Here is a 19,545-nt window from a genome sequence, read left to right as displayed (position 1 = left end):
AGGAGACAAAAGATCACGTGCCGAAGCGCAGGGTTCCTGCACTTTTACTGAAGAAGCTAAAATGCAGCTTTTAGGCTCTGGATAATTTCCACAAGCATGAGCAGGGCCTGGGCTTTGTTGAGAGCTCCTCTGATTTCAGTTTGCTGTCCTGAGAAATTGGTCCCTGTCAGGGCAGAGTAGGCAGCGACGCAGAGCTGTCCTGAGACTCAGCAGCAGGGATGTGAAACATCGCCCTGCGGTCATTTGTCATGCAGTTTCCCTTGCCCTTCTTTCCATTACCAGAGGAAATAGAGTAGACTAGCAAGAGCCTTCATTGCTTGTTTCTGTGAGAGTATGTGTTCTCCCTTCTGAATGGGGAGTCGACTTTGACTGTTTGTTGCGAATCCTCTCCTCAGGCATCGCTACCGGTGCATAACCAGGGGTTACCTCCTATGGAGGCAGTGGATGGTTCTGACCCTTTAGCACCTTTGCAGAATCAAATGGGAAGGATGGAAACAAAAGAGGAAGATGAGGAAGATGAGGATGAGGATGAAGATGGGGAGGACACTGACCTGGATGAATGGGATCCAGATCCACCTCGACCTTTTGATCCCAATGATCTCTGTAAGCGTATCAAGAAGCGTGTAGTATGTTAGCTGCTCCGTGTCTGTCTTCTCCCCTTTCCCCCCGCCCCCAGCCCGGTAGTAAATGCAGTCAAAGACCATTCAGATTTTAGCAGTAATAACTAATTCCCTGAATTAAACCCAGAAACGGATACTCCAAAGACAGGAGTCTCTCTTAGGTGGAGTCTCTGAGCAGCTGGGTTCTTTGCAGAAGGCTGCTCTGTCCAATGTTTTAGAATGTAGACAGGCTATTGGAATAAATGTTCCTACGGCCGAGCCAAAGAGGTTTAGAGAAAAGGAATGCCGTTAAAATGTCTTGTCTGAGCTGGCGCCTGAACACCTGCATGACGTTTGTGTCCTCTCTGACTTTGTGTTGTAGGGTGCGAAGAGTGTAATAACGCACATCCCTCTGTGTGTCCAAAACACGGACCTCTGCATCCAATCCCAAACCGGCCTGTGCTGACCAGGGCAAGAGCCAGCCTCCCCCTGGTGCTGTATATAGACAGATTTCTGGGAGGTGTGTTCTCCAAAAGGCGTATCCCTAAACGCACGCAGTTTGGACCTGTGGAAGGACCCCTGGTTAGACAAACTGAACTCAAAGACTGCTACATCCATTTGAAGGTATGTGTTTGGATGTATGTGTGAGAGGAAAAGAGAGGAATATGTGCTTAAACTTTGATTTCCATGGGTTTGAATCTGTTATTTTGACTTGATCCGTTACTAGACTGGAGATGCTCTGTTACTTCCATCTCTTAGTGTAATTCAGCAATACCCAGCTTGCTTTGACTTGAAATCTACTGCTACTCATGTTATTCAGGGAGACACAGTCACGGTGAGTATTCTAGCATTATGGTGCTATGATGTATAGGACTCATAATATTGAATGCAGTGAATCACTCTCATGTGGGCTGAAGCAGCATCTGGACATAAAAATAGCTGCCTTATCAGGATGTTTTGCAGCCCTAATTTTGTGTCATGCTGTAACTTAAGTTAAAAACATTCCTTCTTCCACTTTCCCTCCTTCCTCCCCCAGGATATAGGGGAGAGAGGAGAGCCCCTCTGCCCACCAAGTCTGTTTGTATGAGGTAAAATGCAGTTGACTAACTTTGATCCATTTATTTACTGGTCTAATTATAGCGGTTGGTCCTTTATTTGATGGAGGTAAGGTCCACAATCCCAATGGAAGCACTATCTTAAGAGCACTGGTCCCTATGACAGGCAGTGCCAGTCAAGGAAGTCACGAGCCCGGGCAGATTCACAAACCCAACAGAAGTTTGGTTACAGAAGCAGTGCTTCCAGCTTGAGGTGGTGTCATGAGCCAGGAAATGAAAGGGGAAAGCGGGGCTGTCAGTAAGAAAGATCTGACAACTGACACCATATACCCTGCTAAAGCTCCAGCTTCTTGCGCCTCGTGTGTAGTTGTGTGTCAAGTACTGAGCCTGACCGTTTCAATGGACGCTTCTTCCCCCGAAAGCCGGGCAAGGGCCCGCTGTGTCTCCCTAGTCAAACTGATATCAGTTTTTAGGTGTTTTCCTGAATGTTGCCTGTTTCTGAATCCCTGTTAGCAAAGAGAAATTTCCAGCTATGCCTTCGTTGCTTTCCTGACATAAAAGGTGCATAGTCAAAATAAGGTTGTGGGGTTTTTCTTTTTTTGTTGTTGTTTGTGTCTTTTGTGTGTGTTTGGGGAGGGGGGGGAGGTTGGAGGTGGAAACTCAAGTTGTTTTGAACCTGTGGTCAGGCAGTGACTATTACATAATTGGATTTTACTACAGGTGTCTCTTGATAAGGGTGACAGAAAAGACAGAGATTTGCAAGAGGACCTATGGTTTGAACTCTCTAGTGAGGCTCTCTGTAACTGGATGATGTTTGTGCGTCCAGCTCAGAACCATTTGGAGCAGAACCTGGTAGCATATCAGTATGGCCACCATATTTATTATACAACAATTAAAAACGTGGAGCCCAAGCAGGAACTCAAGGTATGGCATTGCTCGTGTTTCGCGACTCATCTTTCCACTGATGGAATCAAACCTTAGCATTGCTACATAATAAGTGCCTCTTCATGTCCCAGAAATGATTGCTGTAAATGGATGGATAGATTTGTTAGGGTTTTTTATTTTCTGTAATAAAGCATACAGTGGCCTGAATCAAATGTCACTGAAGTCAGTAGTCAGCCACTGACTTACAGAATTTAAATGAGCTTTGGTCAGACCTTAAATGAGGAAGTTTAAACGAAGAGTATGTAAATGGTTTGTCTGTCACTGCTATGCTTTACCACACGTATTTTGCTGATGCAATCTGATTTTTATTGCAGCAGTCTTGTTCTTTTTAGTTCTAGGTGCCCTTTTCTGTTAGTTCTGCATGCCTTTGACTTGTTTTTTGGTGCCTTAAGGGAATATGGTCTCTCGCTTTTCTGTTCCTGGAACTTTTGCAACTTTGCATGTGGAAAGTTATAACAGAAGTTGTGACTTCCCTGTGAGTTACTTTTTGTTCCCTCTAAGAGTGCTTTGATTACTTTTAAACACAAAGCAGGATGGCTGGCTGAGGTGGCCTTCATTTTGAATGTCTTTTTGGGAACTGGGAATAATCGAAAGACTTCGATATCAGTATATTGTTTGTTCTTCTCCAAATCCTCTTTCTTTTTTTTTTTTAACACATAGAAATTACAGCAATTTAAAAAAAAAAAAAAAGGTTTTAAATTCACTGTGCTAAACCAGGGCAAAGCCCTGCTTTATGCAGATGTCTTTTTTTTTTTTTTTTTTTTTAGGAGTAGGATTGTTTTTTTGCTTTCTCTGAAATCAGTCCTTAGTTTGCTTAAGCTAATCACTAGAAATCTGGTTAATCCATTCTAATTGTATCCAAACATCATTTTTCAAGTGTTCTTAAATCAATTGGAAATCGGACTTTAATTAAATCTGTGCAGACCTGCCTGTGGAAGCACCATTTTTCTTGCTTCATGTGTTAGCAGTGCCTTTTGGGGTAAAATTAGTTTGATAATTGGAAGTGAATTACCCAGACTCTGTAATGTATTTTCCTCTCCAAGTCAACGTAGGGCATTCATACAAATTTTGCTGAAAGATTGACCTGGGTGGATCAGTTAGTTCAAGCTGCAGGAACTTTTGCACTGCGTGACAGGTGAGTAGTCTAGAAGCTCCAGGCTTCCTCCTTTGGCCAGCTAGTGAGATGCCTGTAAAGTAACATCTACCTGCACGCGAGTCTTTGAAGGCAGTCAGAAATGTCACTCACCACAGCTGTGAACACATCTGTGGTCCAGTCCAGGTTTAAACTTGCCCAGGTTTTTCGTGCTGAAAATCTGTTTGTGCCTCCTTTAAGAAATGTCTTTTATATTTGAGCCTTTGTAATCAAACAGCAAGGTAAGATCAGAAGTGATGAAAGAACTTTCAGTTAAATGTAAGCATCTAATTTTTCTTAGGTTCTAATAGTCTTTGTCTTGCCTCCTGTGTTGCCTCTTTCCTAAATCCCTCTTCTCATAATGAAAGTGGGTCCAGCATGCTGCAGCGTGGCAGTTCTTTGTTCAGGAAAGCAGGACCATATTGCTCCAGTCCTTCAGAACTTCAGAAACGTCTTAAATGAGTCTTTGCAGACTGTGCTGTCTATTGTCCGTTTAAAGAGAAAGCAGGAAAGAAAAGGGAGATCCTCTGAGTTGAGAGCTTTTCCATTCCTCAGGGTACAGCCACCCTCGCGCCGCAGTAGTACTTCACTGGCATCCAATCCTTTACAATCCTACAGTAGGTCTGATAAGATTAATCTTATTTCCTTTAGAAGTAGTGGTAGCCCTGTGCGAGATGGACGTTCATATTAGGAAGCTATACCTTAAAACTAAATGGATATGCTTTCTAACCAAAGCTGTTTTATTCCTTAGTGGAGAGGTATTGATCTCTATAGGCTTTATTATTGAGGGTGAAAGGAGCAATGAGAGTTAGTGGCTGAGGCAAGGGGAGTCAATGTAGTACTTAAGGAAAAAACATTTTCAATAAATTCCCCTTAGTTCTGGTTCCATCTAAGAAAGTGTTGTCATCTTATATGCCTGCTCCAGGTGTGGTATGCTGCCTCTTACGCAGAGTTTGTGAACCAGAAGATCCATGACATATCTGAAGAGGAAAGGAAGGGTAATTTGGGCTCTCCTGTTCTTTCTGTGTGGGGGGTTTTTCTTTTTTAATGTGATGGTGGCAATGGTTGGGTTTTTTTCTTTTTAGTTTCAAGTATGTGGCCTATATAGTGCTCCCAAATTTCTGTTAGGCGAAGAGATATTACTGGGCTCTGTCCGCTAACGTTTCTCCTGCTAGCGTGACAATAGTTTAACCTTCTGCCTCAGTTTCTGGGAAGCATTAGGTTGCTGCTGGAAAGAGGGTATGTTTCCGTACTTGATATCCTAATACTGAGTCTGTGTGCTGAATCTTATGTGCTACTGCTTCAGGTTGAGAAATTTCTGTTAACCTCACCTGACTTACGCCAGTGGCGTGATCCTGTAGGTGTTCCTCCATACAACGGTTTACTCTAAAATCTCCCTGAAGTTTCAAGCAGTGTGAGTAATCCATGCAGATTTTCCCCAGTGACCTTTTTGTCTTTCTGTGATCAGCTGTAGTCATGTCTCAGTGTAGAGGGGATAAAAGCGAAGCTGAATGGATCTGTGCTGGGCATTCTGCAGTCAGTCTAACCTTCAGGGGAGAAATATGGCCCCCAGAGGGTGGGAAAGCCTGGAAAAAAATGAGGCGTTTAGTTGGTGGTGACTGAAATGCTGTTATTGACCTTTCCGATTGAACACAGTTCTCAGAGAGCAAGAAAAGAACTGGCCGTGTTACGAGTGCAATCGTCGTTTCATGAGCTCAGAGCAACTCCAACAGCATCTCAACTCCCACGATGAGAAGCTGGACTTCTTCAGCAGGTACTGAAAGCTTAGCTTTGTCTATAAACTGCTGCGGTGCTTTTCCAGACTTGAGAAGGAGGGCCCTTCCAGACTTGAGAAGGAGGGCCCTACAGATCTTAGCAGGCCAACTTGGGTAACCCATGAGAGAATGGTTCAGCTGAGAAGGCAAGAATGTAGCACCAGGAAGCCGATTGGCCTAAGAAGCTTTGTGAAAGTAGTAGTTTGAGGAGAAGCAGTTTGAGGGAAATGAAGAATACCCCATTTAAATCGGAACATTTTCTAATGACTTCAATAGGCGAAACATTTCAGAATATGGATGGTTCTCAAATCTGTCCAGATTACAGCGCTCAGGGAGCAAGACTTCTAGTGCTTTGGCTCCCTTCTGGATCAGAAAGACTGTTTATCCTGACCTGTTTAAAAACTGAATCTAGAAACATCCTTCAGGGAGCAGGAGACAATGTAGCCTTTTTTCTCCTGAAACTTAGGGAGTGGCTGGGTTTGGTTTTGTTTCATTGACATAGAAAACTGTTCCCTCTGGTCTTCTGCCTGACATCCGTGGCCTGACGACCATGTTGGTTATATTCTGTAGGGACCTAATGTGATACATGGACGTAAGTTAAATGCTCAATTCTTTCTGGTGCTGACTGTGCTTAGGGTTACCACCTGAGTGCCTTTTTGCAGGGGGATATTATGGCTTCAGGTTTTAAATTGGTTTCCTTGTGCACTTGTCCCACCTATCTGAAAAGGCTTTCCAGCATGCCATACGCTGGGGCGTTGGAAGTAGGAGAGTTGCCATGGCGGAGGACTTGCTGGGAGCCAGTAGTCCTCTCACTCCTGTGTTTACTGACATTTTAATGTGTTCTGGGCTTTGATTTCTCTCAGAGCACAAAATAAATACGTACTAACCAGTACCCCCCCCCCCTTTTTTTTTGCTGGCAGAATTTCTACAGGTTTCATTATTTACTACGAGCCATTGTTACTTAGTTGAATGAGTGAATGTGATTGCTAAGAAGGAACGTATAAAACGAGTGTAGATTCCAAATCTGTCTTTTTTGTTTCTAACCTGGAGCACTATGTATTCTGTAGAGCCAGAGGCAGAGGTCGTGGGCGAGGAAAGAGGAGGTTTGGACCAGGCAGACGCCCGGGGCGCCCGCCCAAATTCATGCGTATGGAAGTAACCAGTGAAAACGGAGAAAAGTGTGAAGAAGGGACACAGGTATATTTGAGGATGGGAAGGAGAAAAATGTCATGTGGCCTGTAAACTCTCTTCTAGAAGGATTTTAGGCCTCCGTGGAAATGGAGGGTGTACTTCTGATTAAAACCCAAGGAATTCTTGGGATTGTTTTTTTTTTTTTTTTTTAAGCTATGATTCTTTGCCAGGGGAGCACATTACCTTGTTTCTATAAAATTCCTTGCTGTTCTACAGCAACTTTCATCCCAAAGCAGTGGAATGGGTTATTGCTTCTGTTTAGCAGCATCACAAAAGTCATTTGGACAGTAAAGCTGTAATGGGAATTTAGGTTAGTATTTGCCCTTTCTGGAACGCGGTGTCAAAGTCTGCTCTTACAGCTCTTGCTGGTAGGACTAGATCGGTTTGAGCTGTGCTTCTTTATGACGTTTCAATATAAGCAAAATGTTCTACTGTAGGCATACTTATTGCAAAACGTTCTTTTACTAGTGGGTATTGGTTATATTCTGTAGGGACCTAGTGTGGTGCATTGATGTAAGTTAAATGCTAGATTCTTTCTGGTGCTGACTGTGCTTAGGGTTACCACCATGCCCCTTTTATGAAAGGTGCCACAGGGGATCAGTGGCTCAGTTTTATGACTTGGCTGAAAGCTGACATCTGGAGTAGTAATTTTCCTCTGGCATCTCACTGGGGCATGGTTCAGTGCTGACTCAGAGGGAGGAACGTATATGTTGCCGATGAGAGCCTGCCGCTCGTCTTCTCAGCGTGCAGAATTGCCCTAAACGTTGCATTAAGTGCAGACGGTTGCAAGCAAGACTGTCGTCTCTGCAAGCTGGCATGACAGAGGCCAACTCCATTTAGGCAAGTAAGCATAATGCTGTGCCCTAGCTATTAACTCCTGAGAGACGGGGCTTAAGAGGCGCAGGCTCGTGCTGACGTGTCTTCATGGCGTCTGGGCTTGAGGGGGCTCACGTCCTGCCAGCTTGGAGCATGGCCTAGAGTTAGCTCATGTGTGTCTATACAGTCGGATACGGACATGGTCACATCCCAAGGCCTTGGAGGTCTGCCCACCTCACTAATGACTGGGAACGACTTCATCTGCCTCAGTATTTGAGACCTGGGTGTTATGACCACCGTAAAGTGTCAGCAAGTATGCTGAAAGGACAGAAATGCCACAGTCTACTAAATGAATCTTAAAGGCATGATAGGTGGACCCGTTGCATAGAGTATTGCTGAGACTGGGTAGGAGAGTCCTGTGGAAGGAAGCCGCTCTAGTGAAATCCAGTAGTCTGTTTACATTGTTAAGCACAGTAAGAGAGACTTTATGCCCTGAACTCGCATTAACCCAGCTTAATGCTGTGCACTCACCACTGACCTTGTTCAGCTTCTCTCTGCTTTTCATTTTGCAAGAGACTATTGTCATCATCTAGCTTGACTTCCACGCTTAGCGCTTTGAATTCTCCCAGTCATTCCTATCTCTTTAAAAACACTGGAAACTTGCCGCCTGGACCAGGACTGGACCTTTGGCTAGTAAATCGTGCTGCTAAATCTCTCTGTCCAGTAAGTGTTCAGGGTTTATAACAGCTGCTCTCCTGGCAGCTCTGTCTCTTTCTTCTCCCACACCTGCTTTTGCACTGTGACACTAGCAGCCTTGATCTGATACGCTTTTGGCGCTCTGTTTCTTTGCTCGTGCTTTTAAATTCCCTTAGTTGCATTGTAAGCGGTTTCATGTAAGGGTCAATGTTTTCTTTGTTTTGGGGGGGGGGGAGTTGTTTTTGTTTTGTTTTTTTCTTGTAACACTGGGGCCTTCCATCCCAAAGGAGTTAATGGAATTTGTAAGAAAAAGAATGGAGATTTTGGCACGTGCTTCCTGCTCCCCACACCCTCCCTTTTCTTTATGATAATGCAGAAAAGGAGGAAAACAGCTTTGTTGGGTCATAAATGTAAGTGATATATGCAGCTGGGTAGATGAGAGCATGCAGAGCTTGGGAACTAGATAGTAAAACACAGTACACAAAGTAATGATCTCGCTTGTCGCTCTCCAGTTCATCGTGCCACTTAGTTTGTTAGAAAGGGGAGATGCTGCATATCAATACGTGATAACGTTTCAAAGTGACAACAATTTCAGTGAGACAGCAATTCCCTGCTTTTCCCTCGAGGCCTGGTCTGTGCTAGTCATTTTGTTCTCAGAATTTCTCGGCGGTCAGCCTATATCATCTCTCTCTGGTTCTAGCAGTGATGGGGTCACTAGCACTGCAGAGCTGGCTGCTTATGAACAGCTGGGTCATCCTGATTGTGCCCGATAGATATAGGTGACTGTGTTTTGGCCGAATTGCTGATCTGCACAACCTCTTCCCTAGCCCTCTGAATGTTGCCGCTGTAGGTAGAAGCGAACCGCTGAGAGTATCTGTGGAACGCGATAGAACGGCGTTGGCATCAACACAGTTTGCTTATAGCTCGTGACTAAATATGCAGAAACCTTGTTGTCTGAATACTATCAAAAGTGTTTTTCAGTGGGTGGGGGGAATAATCACTGGTTGTATGATTTGCGATTTCAGGACTTGCTGCATTTTTCCAGCAAGGGGCAGTTTGATGAGGCCGGACAAACTACGCTGAATGGCCTGGAGCAGCAGGAACAGACTCCAGTGCCATCAGAGACGCAGTCGGCCCTGGATCAGCAGTCAGAAAGCCACCCACTGCAAATCCAGCCGCAGCATGATGAGAGCACGGTGCCTACGCAGAGCACCATGACAGCAGATGACATGAGGCGAGCAAAGCGTATCAGGGTAAGCCAAGAGGATGGTGGCTCATGTCCTCTCTCACCCTCTCAATTTGCTATAACCCAGAGAAGGCTGGACCTGCCAGCCAGCACCAGCTGGTCTTTCTCTCGTGGTAGTAGGCATGTCCAAATCCTGAGTTAAAGCGTCTAATTCCTAGCAAATGTCCTTGCTCTGAGAGGAAGACAAATCTCATGTACGAAGGTAGTATCTCATGAGATGCTAGTGAGAACTGGTCACCAGTTGGAGGTGATTCAATTCCAGCACAGTAATTCTTTCAGAGAAACACAGTCCGTCCAAGCTGGCAAGCAGGAGTGCTTCAAGCAGCCGGCTGAATCATGGTACTGTGGCACAGACTAATGGCTCGTTCACGGCACCATCTGTGTCTCAGAACTGTTGCCTGGGGAATTGTTGCCAAAAAGGAGCCACGACCTCGATTTGGATCTATTTACTTGACGATGATGGTGATATTTAACGATAAAATCCTTTCTTGAGGTAGAAAACCTGCCTTTCTTTGAGATGAAAACCTGTGCTAAGAACTTTGTGTACCGACAGCAAACACTTTGAACTTGAGCTTTGTGTCAGCTGGGTGAGCTGTGGGTTGTTTTTTTCTTCTCTACTGTGTGTGGGAGGGAAATGATTCAAGCAAATAATCCTTCAAGCCATGTAATTGTGAGATTGGTTTATTTAGCCTAAAATCTTTTTCTTTTTCCTCCGTGTGTAAAATTTTGATTACAGAAAGGAACAGCTGCAATTGGGACTTCATTTTTAGGGGATGAGAAAGAAGATTAAAAGAGAGTTGAGTAACTCTTCCTTATAGGAAGACGCTGAGCCAAATTTTGCTCTTAGTTTGCAGCAATGGGTATGCAAGTCTGGGAGCGTTGTTATTCCATGCATACAGCGGCATATATTGACGGAAGGATTTGGCTCGGACGAGTTAAGAATGCAGAAGCTCTAACCACAAAAACTGCTTGTGCTCTGAGTGACAAGCTTCTACCAGTAATTTTGATTTTCATATATGAAAAGTTTGGGGGTTTTTCACTGAATGATATGTAACAGAGGACAGAGACAGATGCTAGGTCTTTGACGGGCAAGAGCCTGGGTATCTAGTTCTTATATGTGATATGTAGCAACTTCCACAGTACAAGGCTGAGGCCTGGGAACGATGGAGAGCGATGGTGTCACCAGTTTCTCCAGACTTCTGAGCTTGAGATGTAAAGGTCTTTTCTTGAATTGTGAATTTGGGAAGATAGGGAAAGAAATTTGAAAGTGACTTCTTTAGCTTTTGTTCTCTGGAAACTTTTATTTGGATCACAAATAAGAGGAGTGCAGTGGTGGTTTAGTCCTCAGTTACCTGTTTGTATTGGCAAATCTCCCCAATTCCCTATGCATCCGGGAGCTTGTGTTCAGCAGAGTCCTGGAGATGTTTCAAGGTAGGGGCACTGGCAGAATGGCACGTAGATGGCTGTGGAGCACCTGCCCCTATCACATCTGACTGTGAGCAATGAGAGCTTGAGATAAGAGTAAGCTAGGAAGTATAACCTTTTACCCATTGGGGCTGGCGAGAGGAATCACATCAGGCTGTAGCACCCTGTCAGCACTTGATCCTCACTGCTTCACAGCACCTTTTTATAATAGCATGCACTTAGTGTTAAACGAGCAAACATTCTGCTTTTAAATGTGTAATATGTCACTCATCTCTAAAGAGCAAGCAGGAAGTCTGGACTGTTGATTATAATCTGGACCTCTGTAGCTCTTTTCTCCTTGTTCCTCCTCATGTCGCGTTTCATTTTTCAGGCGCGATGATGTCCTGTGTTGCAGTATTCCACTCCAGAGAAACTGTGTATTTAAAAAAAAAAAAAAAAAAAAAAAAAGCTTGGAATCTTACTGAGTTGCTTCAGTTTTTCTTATCGTTTAAAAGAGTAAAGCTCCAAGTGCTTTCATTTCAGTTAGAAACACTGAACTGTCGTATTCCACACTCGAGTCCTGGTAGGATCAGTTCACTTTTCAACATCTACATTAGAGCCTGCAGAATTTACTTGAAGATCAGAGCTTAAGTACAGTAGTCTCGTCCTTAGTGTTTGAGCAGAGATACGCTCAGCCCTCAAGATACCCCTGTAGGGAAAGGAGGGGCATATCATGGTCCACAGCCAAAATGAGAGAGAGGGAGAGAGGGGGGGGGGAAAAAACCCTTTAAAAATATATATGAAAATTACATATGTGTATTAATTTTAATTCAGCCCTGTGCAACACCCAGAGTGTCTGTGGGCTGATTCCAGAAAAGCCTACGTTTCCAAATTGCTTTGTTTATATACAGACCTAATCCTAAAACGTAGGTGACTTCATGTAGATGACATCTTTGCTCAGGGGAAGCAAGTGGCAGGGTAGGCGCACGGTTTGGAAAGCACGATGGTTTTCCTCATGCTGAAAAAAGAAATGTTACAAGTTGTATAACACGGCGTATAAACAGTAAGAGGAGGTTTAGAAATGTCGCTGCTCCTCAACTTTCTACCCTTCTAATCCTTGCCCGGTTGTTATCGTGCCCTAATTATTCCCTCGTGCTAAGAGCATCTCGTTCTTGCTGTGGCTCTGCAGTGTGCATTACATCATTCTTAGTCAACTCTCTATCTGAGAAAACATGAAAGGTCACAAAACACCTTAAAGATTATCTGAGGTTTTTATCTTTGCCCTTTAACTCCCCTTGGGCAGTCATTAACTACATGGTAATCTTGAATATCTGCTTAGTGTTTTCTGAGGCAAAAGTCTCGATGGGAGTTTTGCCTAAATGAAGAGTGAACTCTAGCTTCAGGAACTGGTCCTAACAGTGGCCTGCAGAAGCGGGACTATTGCAGAAGTCAAGCCTTCTGTTTTACAGTCCGTTTCATAACATAAATATTTTTCTCTCCCTCAATGCTGCCTGCTCAGCTGGAGCTGCAGGTAGGTTTGGTTTGAGTTTTTTTTTTTTGTTTTGTTTAGTTTTTGTTGTTTTTTTTCCTGCATCTAATCTAGTGATATGTAACAGCATTACCTTCCGTGCCGTTCTTGTCCAGCTTCTGTTTAGCATCCCCTGACTGACCCCACGTTATCAATTGTCATATTTGTTCATCCTCAAGCAACCAATATCTGGAACCAAGTGTCATCAGAATAACTGTGCGTTCTTTTAGTGCTCTTCACGCTGATTAATTGCAAATTTAAGGTGAGCGTTATAGGAGTGAACTACTTAGATGTAATACTATAATGTCCACCTTAAGGCTTTGGAGGATTTGTTTATGCAATTCTTTGCACTGGATCAATATTATCAATTAGTGAGACAACACTTGGATTTCTGTTTTTATAGCTGATAGTCTGTCTAACCAAAGAGCAGTAAAAGGTTTCACCCTTCTGTAGCCTTTGAGATACCAGTGGGACTATTTTGATTTACATGGTATAAAACTCTGGCCCGCTATCTTACTACTCCGATCTTTTGAGTTAGCAGCAGCAAAATAACAGCAATAGTGGAGTTCAGATCTTGAATTGCATCTCTTTAACTGTATGGTTTATTAGGATATCCCTGTACTTAAGGGAAAATTATATACCCCTGGTTCCAAGCAGCACGTTAATTTTTACGCCGCGTGTGTCTCTTTTTTTCAACTTGTGGTGTTACTTAGATTAAAATCTTGTATCTCCCATTGCCTTAGTTTCTGCACTTGTAAAACGCCGAGTGGAGATGGCAACAGTTCCTGGGAGGGCTCGTTTGAGGCTCTTATCCGAGGCTGTCTGCACTTTGTTTTTAAAATAGTAAAGCAGTTGCTCTCGTGTTCCTTTTTCTGGAATGAAAGTCTAGGTTTCCCTCTGCAGTTCGGATAGTGAAAAGGATCATTCAGGTTCACTAACTTAATCTCTAGCACAGCATTTCGCAGTATTCCCGAGGTGTTCTCTCATCCCAGCTTCTAGCTTTACTTTGTCAGCGTCAGCTGCTTGGCGCGCGCGCTTAAGGGACGCTGCAAATGTCAGCCCGGACGTTCCCACAAGACAAGGAGAGAGGAAACCAGGGAAATCTGTTTGCTGCAGTCCTGGCTGTGTCTCATGGAGAAATATGTAATACTGAACGTGTGTAAGCAGAGGTGCCTGCGAAGTTCTAGCACTATTTCTCTAACCGTCGTGACGTAGACTGTGTAGCGTCTGAGAAGAGAAGGCAGCAGTAAAAGGCAGGATGTGGATCTTACTTTGGAGAAGAGTAAGTAGTCCTCAGATTTCTTACAGAGAAATGGCAGGATCACAATCTCCTTTCAGTATGGTATGAGTGCCATAGTGTAGCATGGGATTTCATGTATGCTGAAATATGACTTATTTGCACCTTTGCAACTAACCAGCATTAAAGTCCTTCTGTGATATTGAAATGCAGGCTCAGAGCACGCTTGGCTCTTTCTACAGGCAACGTGTCTGGCAGCATCTGTTCCTCCAGCAGAAAATACTGGTATTGAGAATGGAGCAGCTCCATCACATTTCTCAAAAGGAGAAAGGGAAGAGATAAGAATCACAAAATGTTGCAGACAACGTTGACTGGAGGAAAGCGTGCGCTAAAAGAAACAGGAAGCGAGAAGACAAATAACGTATAGTTAAAAGAAGTGGAGGAAAATGGAAGAGCAGCCTAGTAAATTAAATTGTAAAATGAATATTTGCACAACCCATGTTATGCTCAACTCACGATACTCTTACAAATTTTTTGCAATATCTGAAAAAGCAGTTTCAAGTTTGTTTGTGTATGATCAAATACCCTTCGAGTAGACAACAGAATTCATCAGAGTTCCCCTTGATTTAGTAACGCTGTTTCTCGTTCACCTTCTTCGTTTTCAGCCTCTCATACAAGATATATGCTTAATGCCAAAGTTATGTGAATTGCTCGCAAGTTTTTACCTGTTGCTCGTAATCCTGCCATTCTGCCCCTGCTGTAATGTCTTGGAGCTCTATTCCTCTGGTCGATAATATCAAAAAGGTTTAGGTGGTTGCAGCATCTCTTGAACGTATATCCCACCAGAAGTTTTCCAGGCAATGCTAAACCACTGCTGCACGTCTCTGTGGTGCTCGTTGCAGAAACGGACTGTGTAATGGGCTGTGGAGTTCGGGAAGCCGCGTTCTTCTGTGAAAGACAGGGCAATAGCTCACCCTTTTTTGGTATGGTGGCTGAACTTGTGAGCCAGGCCGGAGAAATGTGTGGGAATTGCAGCTCTGTTCTTAGGCCCAGGCCTGTACATCAGAGAGGATTTAGTTTTACTTAGCAGAAAAATGCCATGCTAAAGATGAAGTTAGCTAAATATGCTTGCTAAGTAGGAAACGGGGATTTTGAGACGCCTGGGTTCTGTCCTGCTAACTCAGTGTGTAACTGCAGGTATATCCCTCGGCTTCTCTCCGTCACAGCATCCCCTTCTGTAAAATGAAGACAATGTCTGTAACTCAAAAGAGCATACTGAAGTTGAAGTTCACTGATGTTCTGGTGTATTTAATATACAATAGTGATAATATCTGTATGAGGAATGCATGTGTATAATAAAAACTAATTGTTTTCTTGGATGTTTTTTCAGAATGCGGCTCTTCAGCATCTGTTCATACGGAAATCCTTTCGGCCGTTCAAATGCCTGCAGTGTGGGAAGGCCTTCCGGGAAAAGGACAAGCTGGATCAGCACTTGCGGTTTCATGGACGGGAAGGGAACTGCCCTTTGACCTGTGATATCTGCAACAAGGGCTTCATCAACAGCAGTGCTCTTGAGAGCCACATGAAGTTCCACATGGACCAGAAAACATACTCTTGCATTTTCTGTCCTGAGTCCTTTGACCGCTTGGATCTGCTCAAAGATCACGTGGCCATCCATGTCAACGATGGCTATTTCACCTGCCCTACCTGTAAAAAGCGCTTTCCAGATTTTATCCAGGTGAGATGCGATACTGATGTGAAACCCTGCCTTCCAGGTCTCTCGCAAGCACTCTTGTTTATGAATTTGTCCAGTATTGTTTCTGCATCATGCTGCATGTCACTGCCTTCTGACAAGCTAAAGAGGACCTATATCAGTCAGAAATTGGAAAGGAGGAGTGACCAGGCATGGCTAGAAGTAGCGTTAGTTCACTGAAGCTCTCTTTCCAGGATGTCATCGTATGCAGTCCTTCAATCTGGCATTAGAAGGCTCTGTACTGTGGGAGGGGCAGTCCCTTGGATAACACCTGAAACAGAGGTCCTAGCTACTTTTGGTCAATACAGACCCATGTCACAAAAGGAACTCGTTTTTTCCTGGATGCAGCTTGTACCTAAATATGCCTTTTAAAACTCTGGACCAAAAAAAAAAAAAGTGGTTGAACACTGTACAAATATATGTATATGTTTTTTTTTAAATCCTTTGGCTGTAGACATTTCATTAAGAGCACACAGGAAAAATGCCGCGGCCGATCAGCATAGCCTGCTTCTTGACTTCCTCCTGGGGTTTCATCAGCTGTGTACTTTATTCCTGCTTTCCTCTGCATACTGCTTAGGAGAGGTTGCACTGGAGCAGTGCGTAGTGTAACTACTTTGTGCAGGGCCATTGACAAAGGTCCTTAATAGAATTTAAGGATGCTGTGTTCATGCTCAGTAAGAGAAAATTTAGACCTATCATACAGATATTCATTACGTATCATACGGACAAAGGGTATCCAAGAGGCTAAAGTAAAGATGAAGTAAAGATAATGAACGTCAGATGAGCAGGTTAACTCAAGGATGGTTCAGTAAAGCCAGTAAATCATGGACCGTTTTGTTGCCCGTTAAGTGCTCAGCCGTGCAATTGCTGATGCCTTAAAGAATAAGTCCTGAGGAAATCGAGTTGTCCATTCAGATTTGTAACGAAGAAACATGATGGTTTTGTAGAAGCCGTTGCCAAGACCTCAACTGTTTTGACAAACTGCTTCCTGAGACTGTTTTCCTATGCAGTGTTCTCTTTTGAATAAATTCCTTTTCCCTGTGATCTGCAATGCTAGGTAAAGAAACATGTACGCAGTTTCCATTCAGAAAAGATTTATCAGTGTACGGAATGTGACAAGGCTTTCTGCCGTCCCGACAAGCTGCGACTCCATATGTTGCGACACTCGGACCGCAAAGACTTCCTGTGCTCCACATGTGGCAAGCAGTTCAAGGTAAGATTACTCTTGACCGGATCATTCCCGATACCAGTGGAGAACAGCATTCCTCACTCACCTTCAAGTAGGTAAGTTTGTTTTCTCAAAGGTGGCAGAAAGCAACGTGTGTAAACAGGCTAGACTTGCCCACAAGTTGTATGCGCTGCTTCGTATAGCATGTGAGCTACAACATTTGTTTCTGATAGAAAAGGGACAGGATTTACCCCAGCATGCTCTGCCCTAATAGGTTGTCAGTCAAGCAGATCTTAATTTTGATAAGTTAGTTAAATGGCAAGGGCAGTTTCACCTGCTCATTAAGAACTGGCTTATTATACAACTCAGCTGTCAAGTGCTTGAGTTGCATTGCTTTTGTCAGTTCAGTGGGGAAAACTTCTTGCTGATATCATTAGCTTAATATTCCTGGTTGAGGTGCCTTGTCTGTGGGAAACATCTTAACACATGATACCCAGATCGCTTTCCAGAACCCTCAAGAATAGATGGAGCAGGCTGTGAGCCAGGTAAATTGTGGTGGCCTGCGCCTTGTTACTTACTTTCCTGTGAGACCCTGAGGGGTTGAAATGAACTTGCGGGTGAAGCAGCACGTTTTAGATAACATGTGTCCAGAAAGGCTGGACTGCATCAGGGCAGTAAGTTCGGTACCATTGTGGGGCATGTGGTCCTGCCTAGTCCGGAGCATAAGTGATGCAGGTATCCAGCCTGACAAAGCTGAGCATCAGTGTTTTAGATAAATTCCAAGAAAAGCCTGAGTGGGGGCATTCATTCTCACTGAAGTCACTCAATTAGTATTAACTTGGCTTCTGTTTCTGTGGCTGAGCAATCTCAGCTTAATTGGGATCATAAGCCTAAACCTTTCAAAGGGGTCCTGCTGAGCTGTCCAACCCTGAGTGTGCAGCACTGGAGAGGAGAGGCCAAAGAGATCTCCGAGTTACACTGTGGTTCCTGCTTGTAACAAGTAGTAAGGCAGAAAGTGGTGGTGATATATTTTTTTTTTTCCTCCTTGGTTGCTCTACCTGTAGAGGAAAGACAAGCTACGAGAGCACATGCAGAGAATGCACAACCCAGAAAGAGAGGCCAAGAAAGCTGATCGAATCAGCCGCTCAAAAACCTTCAAGCCTCGAATAGCTTCCACCGACTATGAGAGCTTCATGTTCAAGTGTCGACTGTGCATGATGGGCTTCCGCCGGAGGGGGATGTTGGTGAGCGTCCATGTGCTCTAGCTTTTCTTACAAGCTGCTGTACTCAGTTTTGAGGAGTATGTAGGGAATAAAGGTGCGATTCCAGTGGCTGGAACACAAGGATGCTGAGAGACTGAAAATTTTGTAGCTGATCTGAGATTTTTGTGCGTTGATCTTCTTGTTTTGTTTTTCAAATCTGTGTATGTTCTCATCTCTCTTATCCTTTCAGTAACTATGTGCCTTTACGTATTTCATTGCCTGTCTTGTATGTCTGCTTGTCAGCACCATATTGTCTCAACAGTATGTAATGCTGTTTGACGTGTAATGCATTTAATAGAACATGAGATTAATACGTTGCATAGTTCAGCTGTACTGCCTCTCAGCTTTTGTGATGTGGGTCTCTTTCCAGTTCATTTCTTTTCTCGTCCTTCTTGAGAGAGGCCTCTCCTGGCCAAGCTTTGTCACTGCCCCTTTGGAAGAGTGTTTGTAAACATCTCTTGCTGCATGTTTCATGAGGGTTGTGATTTCTGCTAGCGAAGGCCTCTTTGGGCGGAAGTCCCTTATAGTCTTTACCCTGCCCTCAGCAGCAGGAGAGTTCCAACAAGTTGTTTTCCCCCTTCCCATCTTATTTTGATCAGAGAAAGTGTAAACGAGATCCATGAGGACCAGAGTTACTTTCAGCAGCTGAAAGTGAGTGCACAGTAGCCTTTGTGGCAGCAAGTTCTTCAGGTGCTGCTCTCTAGCATCATGTCAGTTTTGGTTTGGCAGCTGCCCATGTCTGGGAGAAGAGGCAATTGCAGAGTTTCCAGCTGTAATATGCTCTCTCATTCTTTGTTTCTTTCTCTTAGGTGAATCATTTATCAAAGAGACATCCAGACATGAAAATAGAAGAGGTGCCAGAACTCACATTGCCTATCATCAAGCCCAACAGAGATTACTTCTGTCAGTACTGTGATAAGGTATGTAAGAAAGTCACCCATCAGAGTCCTTGACCAGTATGCCACCAATTTGCGCAAAGAAACATCTGGCAGGGTTTATATAGCTTTTTTGAGATACTAGCCAGCAACGTTTGTGCCAGCACTGCCTAACAGGGATTAAGATGAAATGCGCTTAGGCTAAGGTATCTGGATGCTAACTGAAGATTTCAATTCTCCTATTCTGCCCTCTTACCTTCTGAGCTGGTGAAACTTAAATATTCTGATCAAGTAAGCAGTGACCTACTCTTAGGCCTGTATCATTATCTGCAACTCAGTGACCAAGTATTCGATCTATCTGTAACTTGTGGACGCCAACTTCTTTGGATTTCTTAGCACTTCTGAAAGTTAGTCTGTAACTCCTTTCATTTTAAGCTGCTTGCTTAGTCACGTGTCAGCAATTCCCAGTGTTCAGGGCAGCCTGAAGCTTCATCTGTACTGCCTTTGTGTTTCTGCTCTTACTCTCTGGCCTCTCTTTTTTTATGTATGTGGACCTTAACTTACCGAGAAGTGTTTTCTGACTATTCTTATCCTCAGCACATGCTTCAGTGGTGTCGTCTTCCTTTTGTGTAAAGAAATAATAAATCTCAATAATAATCTTAATGTTATACAATGTTTGTTGATGTGCCTACAGAAGTGAGAGTTAAAACAGGTTTTGATTGTTGAAGGCTATTAAAACCTTTTGACGCTTTATGCAGGAGCAGAGGTATCAGCCCTCGTGACAAATTAACCCTGAACGAATTCCAGCTTTGGTGACCGGTTGTTTCTCTTGACGCTCTCCTGTCAAGTATGAGACAAAACAG

At 43.8% G+C, this 19,545-nt stretch overlaps 1 protein-coding gene across 14 annotated transcripts in view; it reads left to right on the top strand.

Annotated features, from left to right (window-relative positions):
- PRDM10 (PR/SET domain 10) overlaps positions 1-19,545 on the top strand; it is a 45,180-nt gene that overhangs the window by 17,659 nt on the left and 7,976 nt on the right. For 13 of the 14 annotated variants that reach the window (XM_068916464.1, XM_068916461.1, XM_068916466.1 and 10 more), the window contains 11 exons: positions 396-603; positions 982-1,223; positions 2,375-2,578; positions 4,657-4,729; positions 5,388-5,505; positions 6,574-6,703; positions 9,235-9,462; positions 15,015-15,362; positions 16,435-16,590; positions 17,610-17,789; positions 18,617-18,727. In XM_068916464.1, the coding sequence (XP_068772565.1) occupies positions 396-603; positions 982-1,223; positions 2,375-2,578; positions 4,657-4,729; positions 5,388-5,505; positions 6,574-6,703; positions 9,235-9,462; positions 15,015-15,362; positions 16,435-16,590; positions 17,610-17,789; positions 18,617-18,727 (1,998 nt within the window). The remainder of the gene's footprint in view (positions 1-395; positions 604-981; positions 1,224-2,374; positions 2,579-4,656; positions 4,730-5,387; positions 5,506-6,573; positions 6,704-9,234; positions 9,463-15,014; positions 15,363-16,434; positions 16,591-17,609; positions 17,790-18,616; positions 18,728-19,545) is intronic. The other variant, XM_068916467.1, reaches the window with a different exon arrangement.

The sequence above is a fragment of the Struthio camelus genome, chromosome 22 (genome assembly GCF_040807025.1).
Source record: "Struthio camelus isolate bStrCam1 chromosome 22, bStrCam1.hap1, whole genome shotgun sequence".
NCBI classification, from domain to species: domain Eukaryota; kingdom Metazoa; phylum Chordata; class Aves; order Struthioniformes; family Struthionidae; genus Struthio; species Struthio camelus.
The sequence above is the reverse complement of the archived record's forward strand: the minus strand, read 5'-3'. Positions and strand labels throughout refer to the sequence as shown.